This window comes from Ascaphus truei, chromosome 1 (assembly GCF_040206685.1).
Source record: "Ascaphus truei isolate aAscTru1 chromosome 1, aAscTru1.hap1, whole genome shotgun sequence".
Lineage (NCBI taxonomy): Eukaryota > Metazoa > Chordata > Amphibia > Anura > Ascaphidae > Ascaphus > Ascaphus truei.
The window spans coordinates 329846874-329860359 of NC_134483.1; the positions used below are offsets into that span (position 1 = coordinate 329846874).

General features: G+C 45.0%; 2 protein-coding genes across 5 annotated transcripts in view; both read left to right on the forward strand.

Annotated features, from left to right (window-relative positions):
* The window catches only part of DNAH6 (dynein axonemal heavy chain 6), a 448872-nt gene that overhangs the window by 110364 nt on the left and 325022 nt on the right, over positions 1–13486 (forward strand). For all 4 annotated transcript variants that reach the window (XM_075607019.1, XM_075606995.1, XM_075607010.1 and 1 more), the window contains 2 exons: positions 1390–1541; positions 12495–12647. In XM_075607019.1, the coding sequence (XP_075463134.1) occupies positions 1390–1541; positions 12495–12647 (305 nt within the window). The remainder of the gene's footprint in view (positions 1–1389; positions 1542–12494; positions 12648–13486) is intronic.
* LOC142498692 (uncharacterized) lies at positions 5061–9299 on the forward strand. The gene has a single exon (XM_075606982.1). The coding sequence runs from the start codon at positions 6949–6951 to the stop codon at positions 8791–8793; it is 1845 nt and encodes a 614-aa protein (XP_075463097.1). The 5' UTR covers positions 5061–6948; the 3' UTR covers positions 8794–9299.

Here is a 13486-nt window from a genome sequence, read left to right on the forward strand (position 1 = left end):
TGCAGAGTAGCAGCGCTATGTGAAGCTTTGTAGGTGAGCACAAGGGTCTTGAATTGAACTTTTTAGGGTATTGGTAACCAAGGTAGTGATCTGCATAGTGGGACGGCAGAAGAGCGGTGGGTAAGGGGAATGAGCCTAACAACGACATTTAGATTGGATTGGAGTAGGTACAGACGGCATACGGGACCTCCAACTAGAAGCATGTTGGAATAACCCAGTTGCGATATAAAAAGGCATTTTGGTGGATTGTTCAGTGAGGCAAGGGTGTATTTTGGCAGTATTGCATAGATAAAAAAGGTGAAGAACTGAATGTGCGGGACAAAGGAGAAGGGACAGTAAAAAATTACAGTATCTAGCTTAGGGTATTGGGAGGATAGTGGAGTCTATAATGGAAGAGAGAAATCAGGTAGAGGTGTAGAGTTAGAAGGTGGGAAAATGATTCATTCTGTTTTGACATAGTCATGGGACATTAATGAGGAAATAGCAGAAAGACAGTTAGTGACACGAGACTGGGAGGCGAGAGGGCGAGGTAGATTTGTGTAGCATCAGCATAGAGGTAGTAGTGAAAACAAAATGACTATTAATTGTCCAAGGAAGATGGGTAAATGGAGAAGAGTAGAGGTCCTGAAACAGATCCCAAGGGTACGCCAATTGTGACTGGGAGTGAGGAAGAGCACGTGCTAGCAAAGGAAACATTGACGGAGCAGCCAGATAGGTAACAAGTAAAAAGGGGATGGCGGTGTCATGCAGACCAATGGAATGGAGAGTGTGTGGAAGGATGGGATGTTCAATGGTATCAGAAGCAACAGAAAAGTCCAATAGCATGAGTAAGGAGAAATGCCCTGGGGATTTAGCCTTGAGGAGAATATTGGTGACTTTTGTTAGAGGAGTCTCACTGGAGTGGTTACGACAGAATCCAGACTGCAATGTGTCAAGGAGAGAGTCCAGCATGCGGTTATAAATGAGTTGAAGTTGTAACTATGTAAGACGTTGAGAAAGCATTTAAAGAATATTTTGTATTATTGTCACTTAGTATCTATAACACAAAAAAAACCCAGTTTGTTTATGCTGCATGTCTTCAATTTAGATATTGTTAACTATTATTGTACAATTAGCCATTCCATTCTCCTGGCATCACTATAATTGAATATACAGACCATTTATACTAAGCAGTATTCTGCCATAAGAAACCTTTCCGGTGCTGGAAGACACCTTACATCCCAAATAAATCTGGATAAGACTTTTTTGGTAACCCTAAATTTTTGTAAAATCTAACAGGCATATTTATAAAATATATTCTTTCACAATGTGCTATAAATGTATTATCTTTCAATGAGCATGTTCATGTTGCAACACTGATTGCTTTGCCCTTTTATTTATTTTTTACAGGGGTTGCTTTCTTTGCTGAACAGCTGGATAAATATCACAAAGAACACAAGGCGGCTCTTGCTATAACACAAAAGAGAAATTTGGGACTGTTACTTATAGATGCCAAAAAACTGAAGGAGCGATTAATTCCATCACCAAAGCGATGCTTAGCGGTAAGAACCACATTTGAACACAATTTAATATTTAGAATTGTTAATCAAGAAAATCTATACAAGGACAGAGGTCTGGCAGACAGATGTAAGATTTGTGATAACAATTCCAACGTTTTTTATTGTATTAGCGCAAAAAGAAAGCTTAAGTTAATGCACCTTAAAATGAGACCAAATGAAGCAAAAGTCCTCCCCATATTGAAATTGTGCTTCTATGAACAGTATGTTGCAGTCAACTATTTTATCCCTTTTCTTTGAAATTTAGTTTTTCTTGTGTTTTTGCCTTTTCTTATTGTCATGGCAACTTACAGTATGTGGGCTTCATGTATGTGAATGACATCAGCCATTTCAAATTCTTATTCAGCCATTTGTGATAATATTTCTATTTTTAATGGGGGAGTAAGTGATGAAAATAGAACCTTAAAGAAGTTATAAGATGTGTGACAGGGTAAATAAAAGCCACCAGCTATATGCCTGGAAAACCTATGTCTAGCCTGCAGTGCAGCACTGACTAGGTTAACTTCAGCTGGGAACCTCAGGATAATTAGTTGGATCCCAGCTGCCTAATCAAGGTGTATTAAAACCTAGGCTGTAGACACATGGAGCCTGGCTGTTGAGGAGAGAGGAGTAAGCTGCTAAAGATTACTGAAACAAGGTCTGAGTAGCAAAGTAGTTGTATTGTGAACTGTCTGTCCCCTGCATAGAAAAGGGTAGCTACCTTATATATAAACTGTCTGCTAAAGAGAAACTATTTTGTTTGGTTTGCTGAAGAAATAGCCATTTTCGTTTGTTGCTGAAGAAAAAGCCATTTTCGTTTGTTGCTGATGAAAAGCTATTTTTGTTTTGTGTGCTGTATATCTTTTAAGGCTAAACAAATAAGCCTTGTCAAGAAACCCACGTGTGTAGTTGCATGTACCCTGCAACATATGGTGTCAAGAATTGGGAAGGATTTTTTTCAAAAGGCTCCTGCAGTTAAAGGGCCACACACACACACAAGAATGGAAGAACTTTTGAAAGAGTTTCTGTGCGAGCAGACCAGACAGCAGGGACAGTTAATGCAGGAGCAGGCCCGGCTGCAAGCAGAGAGAGATGAAAGACTACAAGCAGCACAGGATGAGCGGATTGCCAAGCTGCTGACCCATTTCCAAGGGTCTGCCAGTCCAGAACTTGCAAACAGACCCCCGATACTCCTGAGGAAAATGGCGCCGAACGAGGATCCAGAGGCTTTTTTACTTACATTTGAAAGAGTTGCCGAAGCTCAGGGCTGGGCTGCAGATCGCTGGGCAACTGCTTTGGCCCCGCTCCTCATAGGAGAAGCCCAGGCCTCATATCAGGGCCTCCCTACAGATCAGGCAATGGACTACCGACAAGTAAAAGCCGCCATACTGGATCGCTTAGGTCTGACCTCAGAGACCTACCGGCAGCAGTTCCGGAACATGAAGTACACCGCTAAGATGAGACCCCGGGTCCTCGCTCAGTGATTATTGGACTTGTGTATGCGCTGGATACAACCCGAGGAGTGCACTAAGGAGGCAATTCTTGAGCAGGTGGTTTTGGAACTATTTTTACAAATAATACCCCCTTCCGCACGCTCGTGGGTAAAACGCCACGCTGCTGAAACCCTAGCTTTGGCGGTCCGACTCGTGGAGAACTTCCTTGGGGCTGAGCAGCAGGCGAGTGTCCTGGACCCGACTCCACCGGCACTTGCGGACCCCCAAAGAGGGAGGTCGGATCAATGGGGAACCTACGGCCCGTCACGGAACCGCCAAGTCCAACGGAAGGAGCAGTCGTTCCAGCAAGGACGGAGTCCAAATGCTGGTCCCCGCAGAGACTCTCATCTCCTTCCGGATGTCGGCTCGTCGCAAAATGAGAGGAACTTCCGAGGACGTCGCCCACAGGACCCACCAGACGCCTGGTCTCCAGTAACCGGTCCAGCGGAGCGCTATCCACAGCCCCCTCCTGCGAGGAAACCCTCTCCATGTTCCGCCTGCGGAGAACAAGGCCACCGTTATGTGGACTGTCCACTGATGGATTGTTCATTCAGCAGAACCGTCGCCTCTGCTTTCACTGGGGAAAATTACAAGCCCTGGCTACTTCCAGCCCTGATTGGGGGAAAAACCGTCCAGGCCGTTGTAGATTCGGGCTCTGGGAAAACTCTGGTCCTCCGGGAACTGTTACCGCCCAACGTGTGTTCTTTTGACTCCCTATGGAGCATAGAATGTATACACGGCGATATAAAACGCTATCCGACGGCCAAAATCCGGCTACAGGTAAAAGGTCAGGAGGCTTACCTCGAAGTAGGAGTTGCTCCTTGGCTCCCTGCCCCCGTTGTGCTCGGTCGGTACTGGCCTTTCTTTTTGGACCTAATGGCCCCAGTCTTTCACGAGGAGCCTCCTTCTAGGGCTCAGGAGAACCCTGGCAAATTGTTCCCCTTCTCGGCAGACCTTTTTCCCAGTAGACACCGGGTTCAAAAGACTCGGAAGCAAAGACGCTTGGACAAACAGGACTGGTTGCAGAAATCTGGGTCTCAAGGTGACCATTATAGTAGTCAGAGGTCACAAGTGATGGCTGGGGATGGCCAAAGAGAGGGGGATATGGGCCCTGGAGATTTACCAGACCTGTACCTCCCTGACTTTCGCCAGAAGCAAAGGGAAGACCCAGTCCTTGCTAGACAGTATGACAAGGTGGTGAAAATTGATGAACAGATTTTAGATGCACAGGGGGTGATAGTATTCCCCCATTTTGAGCTATCAAAGGATATCCTATATAGGGTGAATAGGCAGACACAAACAGGGGAGGTCACCAGACAGATATTGGTTCCCAAGGCGTTTGTTAAATCTGTGTTCACTCTAGCCCATACTGTCCCTTGGGGTGGTCACCTGGGCAGGGATAAAACATTGGACCGTATTTCATCCCGATTCTATTGGCCAGGGATGCATAGTGATATTGCTAAGCTATGTGCAGCATGTCCAGAGTGCCAGCTAACTAGTCCAAAAGGACAAAAACCAGCCCCTTTGGTTCCTCTACCCTTGGTGTCCGTTCCCTTTGAGAGGATTGGGGTAGACTTGGTAGGACCTCTAGAACCTTCTGCGAAAGGACACAGGTTATCCTTGTAATAGTTGATTATGCGACAAGATATCCTGAGGCGTTCCCCCTGAGAACAGCAACGGCGAAGCAAGTAGCCAACAAGTTGCTGGAACTGTCCTCACGGGTTGGACTTCCCCAGGTTATGTTGACAGACCAAGGTACAAATTTCATGGCTAAACTGATGCAGGATGTCTTAAAGTTACTAGAAGTCAAGTCTGTTCGGACATCGGTCTACCATCCACAGACTGACGGATTGGTGGAAAGATTTAACCGAACTCTAAAAGGGATGCTGAGGAAATTTGTAGATTCAGAGAAGAGAGTATGGGATGAACTTCTCCCTTTTCTGCTGTTTGCAGTGCGGGAAGTTCCCCAGGCCTCCACGGGATTCTCTCCATTTGAATTGCTCTATGGCCGCCAACCCCGTGGTATTGTCAGGATTGCCTAGACCTCCTGCCTAGCCATAGCTTCCTTGTCCACTGGGTGTGCTGCTGTCTTCTGTTGGCTCTGGGTTCCTCTGTCTGTCTGTCTTCTTGTTGCTCCTGTCTCTGTCCTTTATAGCTTGCTTCCTGTCTGTTGCTTTTGCCTTTGCTTGCTAGTCAGACTCCTGCAGTATGCTCATGCCTGTCTTTGATCCTGACCTGTTTCCTGTACCTGTACCTGTATTTGAGTCTGCTCACAGTAAAAGCCCTTGCTAGTAATCTGGCTTGTCCCTGGTTATTCCTGCTCCCCGGTCTCAGTCCCTGCTCCCTGTTCTTAGTCCCTGTCCTGCCCCGCCTGTCCTGTTCCAGTCTCCTCGTTGCCGACCTCTGCTTGTACCTAACTTCGCTGCCTGCCGCCTGCCTCGGACCCCTGCTTGTACCTGACTTCGCTGCCTGCCGCCTGCCTTGGACCTCTGCTTGTGACCCCTACTACGCTCGTGCTGTTCCGGCCACCGAGATCCTACCCGCCACAGGAGTCTCCCGTGACAGAAAGCAAAGGCCACTTCTGGATCTCGCTGGAACAGATTCTTCTTCTGCCTGCACCCTTTCCTGCCTGCTGCAGCAGACCACATCCGCATGGTTGAAGATAAGTACTTTCGTTTCTTTTTTGGAAATCCAAGTTGGGATTTTGAAAGGTTTTTTTGTCGTTGCTGCTAAGTGTTCTGCAAGAATTATTGCGTTCATAACGAAAAAACATTTTTTTTCTGAGACTAGAACTGTTACTACCGACTATTGCAGCTTTCTTTGAGATGTTTATTTTTGCAAAGGTTTCTGCAGGGTTTTTTGTGCCACTTTCTCCCTGAGAAGAATTCCCTATTATAAAAAAGACCCTTCCCTGCAGTACCTGTTTTTGCCATTTTGAGACTTTCATTACCTGGACAAGAATTGTCTCTGCATTGTGGGTGGGCCACTGCAGATTTTCAGACTCACATTTCTATTTAGGACGGTTACCTTGATTTACTGCTGTTCACAGGGTCTTCATTTCAAAAGACAAAAGTGCTCCCATTATTTTGTTGCTGCATGCTTTGATTTTCTTGCATCTATAGTTTTTCATATGATTGGTTCTAAGGTTTCAGGTTTACCTGCAAGTTCCCCTAAAGTTTGTTTCTCTGCAACATATGATATCCCTACGCCTGATATCAAAGGTTTCAGATTTGACTGCAGGGTTCTCTGTCTGATATTCCTATGTCAAAAGTTTCAGATCTAACTACAAGTTTACTCTGGATTAGTTTCCTGCTGTCTATGATATTTCTATGCCTGATATCAAAAGTTTCAGATTCAACTGCAGGTTTTCTTTGTCTATATGATATCCCTACGCCTGATGCATAAAGATTTAGATGTAACTGCAGGTTTTCTCTGTCTGTCTGATATCCCTACGCCTGATATCAAAGGTTTCAGATTTGACTGCAGGGTTCTCTATCTGATATTCCTATGTTCAATGTCAAAAGTTTCAGATCTAACTATAAGTTTTCTCTGTATTAGTTTCCTGCTGTCTATGATATTTCTATGCCTGATATCAAAAGTTTCAGATTCAACTGCAGGTTTTCTTTGTCTATATGATATCCCTACGCCTGATGCATAAGGATTTAGATGTAACTGCAGGTTTTCTCTGTCTGTATGATATCCCTATGCCTAATGCCTAAAGATTCAGATATAACTGCAGGTTTCTCTGTCTATGTTTTTTCCTTGCATTTATAATCTCTGTGACTGATGTTAAAGTCTTTAAGGGTCAGCTCTCCTATCTTGTGTCTCTCTGTGTCTAATATTCCTGTTGTTCATTCTAATGCTTCTGTTTTAAAAACACATTTCCTCTTTACTGGTGTCTTGGGAAGTGTGGTTTAATTATGGCTCCCACTCAAACAGTCTTGAGCAGTAAATGTGAACACAGTACCACTGATTCTTCAGAACTTCTCAAAGCAAGGAAGAAGAAGAAGAAGAAGAAGGGAGGCATTACTGTGGAAGTTGCAGAAGGAATTAAGAATGAAAATTTAACCTCAGAGTCTGCATTTGATGAAAGAGATATGCTGCAGCTTAAGGCAACTCACAGACGTAGCCCAAGAATAGTGGAAGAGAAGAAAGATGCTCCTACTCAGACGCTTCAAGCTGCACAGAAAGCGATTGATTGTCTTTATGAACGTTTAGATAAGGAGCAAGAGGCCAAGATTGCACTACAAAGCTGTCTATCTTCAGCAATTGCTAAGTGTGTTCTCCAGGAGAAAGAAAGAGAGCAGTTGGAGAGGGACAGGGTAATCCTGTCAAGTAAGCTGGAGAAGGCCTATGCTGATAATGCGCAGTACCAGAATTTCATGGCTCAAGTTGGCGCAAAACTGGAAGCCTCTGAGGAGAAGAATTGCCACTTCAACATAGAACTACGTTCTTTGAGAGAGATCTTCGAAGGATTAAATAGCAGTTTTGAAATGGTAACCCAGAAGTGCAAGAATCTCTGTGTCCAGGTCAGTGAAGGAGATAAGAAACTCCATGAATTAGGAGAGGAGAAGAAGCAGTTGGCCCAGGAAAAGTTGGATATGCAGACAGCACTGCAGAATGCAGAGAGAGTGCTGCAAGAGGAACGTGTCTCCCTGGAGCGGCGCACTCAGGCAGAGAATATGCTGCAGAGTCAGCTGCGAGAACTACGTGCACATCTGCAGGACGCCAAGGAGAGATGGGTGAATGCTGAAGAGAGACAGCGAGTATTGCAGGAGGAAAGTTTCCAGACTGCCTACAAGATAAAGATGCTGGAAGAGTATTTGAGTACCCAGTGTGTCCCCAAAGAACAGCATGAGGAGCTGAAGGTCACACTGAGCATAACCAGAGCCTCGCTGGAGGAGGAGAGGTCTGGGAGAGCACGGCCCGGTTCTGCCTCCAGCAGAAAGTCTCTTTCAGACTCTGGTTCCACAGAGACATCCCCTCTCAGTCCTCCTGGAGACGTGGGGGAAGTGGGCGACCTGAAGGAGTTTGTTCTGCGCCCCGCGCCACGCGGTGTCACCGTCAGATGTCGGATCAGCCGAGACAAGAAAGTGATGGACCGAGGACTGTACCCCACCTACTACATGCACCTGGAGCGGGACGAAAACCACAAGCTCTTTCTTCTCGCTGGGAGGAAGAGAAAGAAGAGTAAAACGTCCAACTACTTGATATCTATTGATCCGACCGACATGTCCCGGGAGGCGGGCAGTTTTACTGGCAAACTCCGATCCAACCTAATGGGGACCAAGTTTACAGTGTTTGACCGCGGTGTTAGCCCAGCCAGGGCTCAGGGACAGTCAGAGAATGCAGCGTCCCGGCAAGAACTGGCGGCTATTTGCTATGAAACTAACGTCCTCGGGTTTAAGGGTCCCCGGAAGATGGCGGTTCTCATTCCCGGAAAGAATTTCAATCACGAGCGCATCCCTTTCCAGCCACACAATGATTCGGAGAGCCTGCTGTCTAAATGGCAGAACAAGTGTCAGGAGAACATCATCGAGCTGCACAATAAGGCCCCCGTGTGGAATGATGACACTCAGTCTTACGTGTTCAACTTCCACGGGCGTGTCACACACGCATCTGTGAAGAACTTCCAGATTGTGCACGACAATGATCTGGAGTACCCTCTGCCCACTGACAAGCCACCAGAGGTGGGTCACCTTGAGTCGCCGTTTCATCAAGGCCTCCGGGAAGAGCCTGGAGGATCGTCCGGAGAACGCTCCTGAGAGGGGGGAGTAATGTCAGGATTGCCTAGACCTCCTGCCTAGCCATAGCTTCCTTGTCCACTGGGTGTGCTGCTGTCTTCTGTTGGCTCTGGGTTCCTCTGTCTGTCTGTCTTCTTGTTGCTCCTGTCTCTGTCCTTTATAGCTTGCTTCCTGTCTGTTGCTTTTGCCTTTGCTTGCTAGTCAGACTCCTGCAGTATGCTCATGCCTGTCTTTGATCCTGACCTGTTTCCTGTACCTGTACCTGTATTTGAGTCTGCTCACAGTAAAAGCCCTTGCTAGTAATCTGGCTTGTCCCTGGTTATTCCTGCTCCCCGGTCTCAGTCCCTGCTCCCTGTTCTTAGTCCCTGTCCTGCCCCGCCTGTCCTGTTCCAGTCTCCTCGTTGCCGACCTCTGCTTGTACCTAACTTCGCTGCCTGCCGCCTGCCTCGGACCCCTGCTTGTACCTGACTTCGCTGCCTGCCGCCTGCCTTGGACCTCTGCTTGTGACCCCTACTACGCTCGTGCTGTTCCGGCCACCGAGATCCTACCCGCCACAGGAGTCTCCCGTGACAGGTATCCTAGACCTCCTAAAGGAGTCCTGGGAGGAACAGCAGTCCCCTTCTAAGAATACCCTGCAATATGTACTAGACCTTAGGAAGCGCCTAGATGTGGTCGGCCATTTTTCCAGGGAGAATCTTAGATCAGCCCAGGACAGTCACGAGAGACATTGCAATCAGAATGCTCGCATGAGAGTGTTTCACCCAGGAGACCAGGTGATGTTATTGTTACCCAGTTGCGAGAGTAAACTCCTGGTCAAATGGCAGGGCACATTCGAAGTACTCCGCCGTACAGGTGATGTGGATTACGAGATCGCTCAACCAGGGTCCAGGAAGGGTAAACAAATTTACCATGTGAACTTGCTGAAACCTTGGAAGATTCAGCGGTCTCTATTCATCCACCCGGTGGAGGAGGAAACGGACTTAGGTCCTCAGCCTCCACGGGAGAACATCGTGAGTGACGATAAAATCCCAATGGGTAAACAGTTGTCCTCTGAACAAAAAGGGGACTTAGCAATAATTACACAATTCCAGGATGTTTTTTCTGACTTACCAGGACAAACTAACTTAATTTCCCATGCAATCGAGACAGCACCTGGGGTAAAAGTACGTTCCCGTCCTTATAGGTTGCCTGAAAGTCGTAGGCCTCTGGTAAAGAAAAGGAGGTACAAGAAATGTTACACTTAGGAGTGATTGAGGAATCATGCAGTGAGTGGTGTAGTCCACTAATTATGGTCCCTAAACCCGATGGGAAGGTAAGATTTTGTGTGGACCTCCGAAAGGTCAATGCGGTATCCAAGTTTGACGCATATCCGATGCCAAGGGTGGACGAATTAATTGATGCTCTTGGTAACGCGGAATATATATCCACGTTGGACTTGACAAAAGGATACTGGCAAATACCCTTAGAGGAAAAGTCCAAATGCAAAACAGCCTTTGCCACTCACATGGGTTTATACCATTTTGTGACAATGCCATTTGGACTGCATGGAGCCCCAGCCACATTTCAGAGACTCATGGATAAGGTACTGAGGCCCCATAGGACTTATGCCTCAGCCTACCTAGATGACATTGTCATTTATAGTAAAAGGGAAAGGGGGGATCCTCAGGCGCGTTGTTCTGCTTGTGGCTCCAGGACATATATGAACGTAGGAAATAAAAGAGAGAGGGGGACCACAATGAGGAAAAATTCAATACACATAGATACCTTGGATCTCTTTATGGGGGTAAATAATAAATAAGGGAGGAGACACACTCACATTAGGTGTCTGATCTTGGTCAGATGACTAATCCTCTTTTGGGGGAGAGGGAGAGCCCCCTGATGATTCCTCAGAAAATAGGGAAAAGAGGGGAAAAAATAGTGTAATAACGTTTATTAACATAAAGAAAAATAGAGATTTATAGTAAACACTGGCGGGCCCATCTAAATAGGCTGAAAGCGGTCCTCAAATCTCTAAGAGAGGCAGGGCTCACAGCCAACCCTAAGAAATGTGCCTTGGGTAAGGCAGAAACCAAATACTTAGGGTATGCAGTGGGAGGTGGAAAAGTAAGGCCACTAGCCGACAAGGTAGTTGCCCTGAAAGAAGTTCTGACCCCCCAAACAAAAACGCAGGTACGCGCTCTGCTGGGTTTAGCAGGGTACTACCAGCGGTTCATCCCCAACTATTCGGAAGTGGCATCCCCTTTAACGGACCTCACAAATAAGTGTGCCCCTACACACGTGGTGTGGTCAAGGGATTGTCAGAGAGCCTTTGAGGACATAAAAAGGTGTCTATCAGAGGGTCCCATCCTTAGAAGCCCAGACTTCAACAGCCCTTTTATAGTGCAAACAGATGCATCAGAGATAGGGCTAGGGGCAGTGTTGTCACAACAGTTTGAGGGAGTTGAACATCCTATCCTTTTCCTGAGTAGGAAATTGTTCCCAAGGGAAAAAAACTACTCAGTGATTGAGAAAGAGTGCCTCGCAATAAAGTGGGCAATTGAGGCTTTGAGGCATTACCTGGCAGGAGTCCATTTTACTTTGGTGACGGATCATGCTCCACTAAAGTGGTTAAATAGCATGAAGGATTCCAATGCTAGATTGACTAGGTGGTATATGGCCCTCCAACCCTTCTCATTTGAGATTCAGTATAGGCCGGGAAAAGAGAGCGCAAATGCTGACTTCTTTTCTAGAGAAGGGGTGGTTGGTCGGGCTTCAGCCGTGCGTAGCCCCAGCCACACACTAACAGGGGAGGAATGTGACAGGGTAAATAAAAGCCACCAGCTATATGCCTGGAAAACCTATGTCTGGTCTGCAGTGCAGCACTGACTAGGTTAACTTCAGCTGGGAACCTCAGGACAATTAGATGGATCCCAGCTGCCTAATCAAGGTGTGTTAAAACCCAGGCTGTAGACACATGGAGCCTGGCTGGTGAGGAGAGAGGAGTAAGCTGCTAAAGATTACTGAAATAAGGTCTGAGTAGCAAAGTAGTTGTATTGTGAACTGTCTGTCCCCTGCATAGAAAAGGGTAGCTACCTTATATATAAACTGTCTGCTAAAGAGAAACTATTTTGTTTGATTTGCTGAAGAAAAAGCCATTTTCGTTTGTTGCTGAAGAAAAGTCATTTTCGTTTGTTGCTGATGTTTTGTGTGCTGTATATCTTTTAAGGCTAAATAAATAAGCCTTGTCAAGAAACCCACGTGTGTAGTTGCATGTACCCTGCAACAAGATGTTTTGCAGGTTGTGATACCTTTTATTGGACCAATATAGCAATCATATAAACTTTTCTTTAAAAAAAAAAATCATATCTTTAAATTACTAGCAATAGCTGTTAAATGTATGTGTATGTATTTTTTTTAATGCCAGCTCAAAAACTCTATAAATAGTCAATTTTTCTACAGTAATATGTCTATTAGCTTTCCTTATATGATTCATTAAATAACAAATAATGTTACAGTCTAGAAGGAAATGCTTAGAAGTACAATTTTCTCTTGTCAACATGATTTCTCCTCTGATGTACATTTTTTTCCAATGGACATTTTCTGATTTACAAAAAAAAAAGAGGATTTTGTTGAGTGTACTCAACAAATAACTCCTACAATAATCTTTCACTTTAATTTCAATTTCTTTCCCCCCATTTGTTCCTTTTGTTTTTTTAACATACAATACGTTTGCTTTGTTCTAGGTAATTAATGACATACTTCCAGGTCTTGCTAAGAAAAAGCTGGATGCCGTTATCGCCGAGTCTCAAGATGCCCAATTCAAACTCGAATTTTTTCCTTCTGCAACAATAGACTACGTAAATAATTTGATATTCCTGGATGAGATTCAAGACAGGGTAAGTAAAGGCATATGGATTGAAAGTATAGTTTCAAAATGGAACATAACATGGTCGCTTGGCTTGGGAAACATTGAAAGGTTTTCCCAATAGCAATGTACAGTTAAGTTGTATTTGGATTATTTTGTTTGTGGTAAATTTGCCAAAAATATTCCACTCTAAAAACATAAGAAAACATATAAAATACACGTGGTCCTCGCTTTCCGACGGTCCATTATCCGTCAAACAGATTATTCGACGCCAGATAATACATTCATCTGACGTCGGAACGGATTATCCGACGTGCACCACCACGGATTAATATTGGATCCGACCCTCCGCAATCCCACAGCAGTTTGAGGGAGGGATTCCGGTGGATATCCGAGTCCCGTCTGTAGGTTTATCTCCAACCAATTAGGTGAAATTAAATGTTGGACCTTATAAATGTTCTCAATGTGCTCCTTGTTTAGTCTTTAATGTTGCAGGCCTTCAGCTACCAACAGTTCATTTCATATTAAGGAACAAAACTTAAATCACTGTCTGCTGAATGGGTGTTGAACCCTTGTAAAATTACATTGCGAGGGACAGCAATTATGTGAAAACTGAATTACTAAAATGACAAGAAGAAATTAGATCTGCCATACTTTTAAATATCAGGGAAGGCAATAGAAATGCTGTTAAAACTAAAACAAACGTGAATCTCAAGAATTAAAGAGTAAAATGTAAATTCAAAGATAAATAGATTAAACTAGTCACCTAATTAGTTTATTATGAAAAAAGTTGATTAAGAACAAATGTACAAGTGCTTTATTCATTTTGAAATGCAACTCTTGTATCATAATCAGAAATGCCATATTTTG

What these genes read in the sequence shown, in the direction of transcription:
- LOC142498692 (XM_075606982.1), top strand. Translation starts at nt 6,949, where the DNA reads ATGGCTCCCACTCAAACAGTCTTGAGCAGTAAATGTGAACACAGTACC.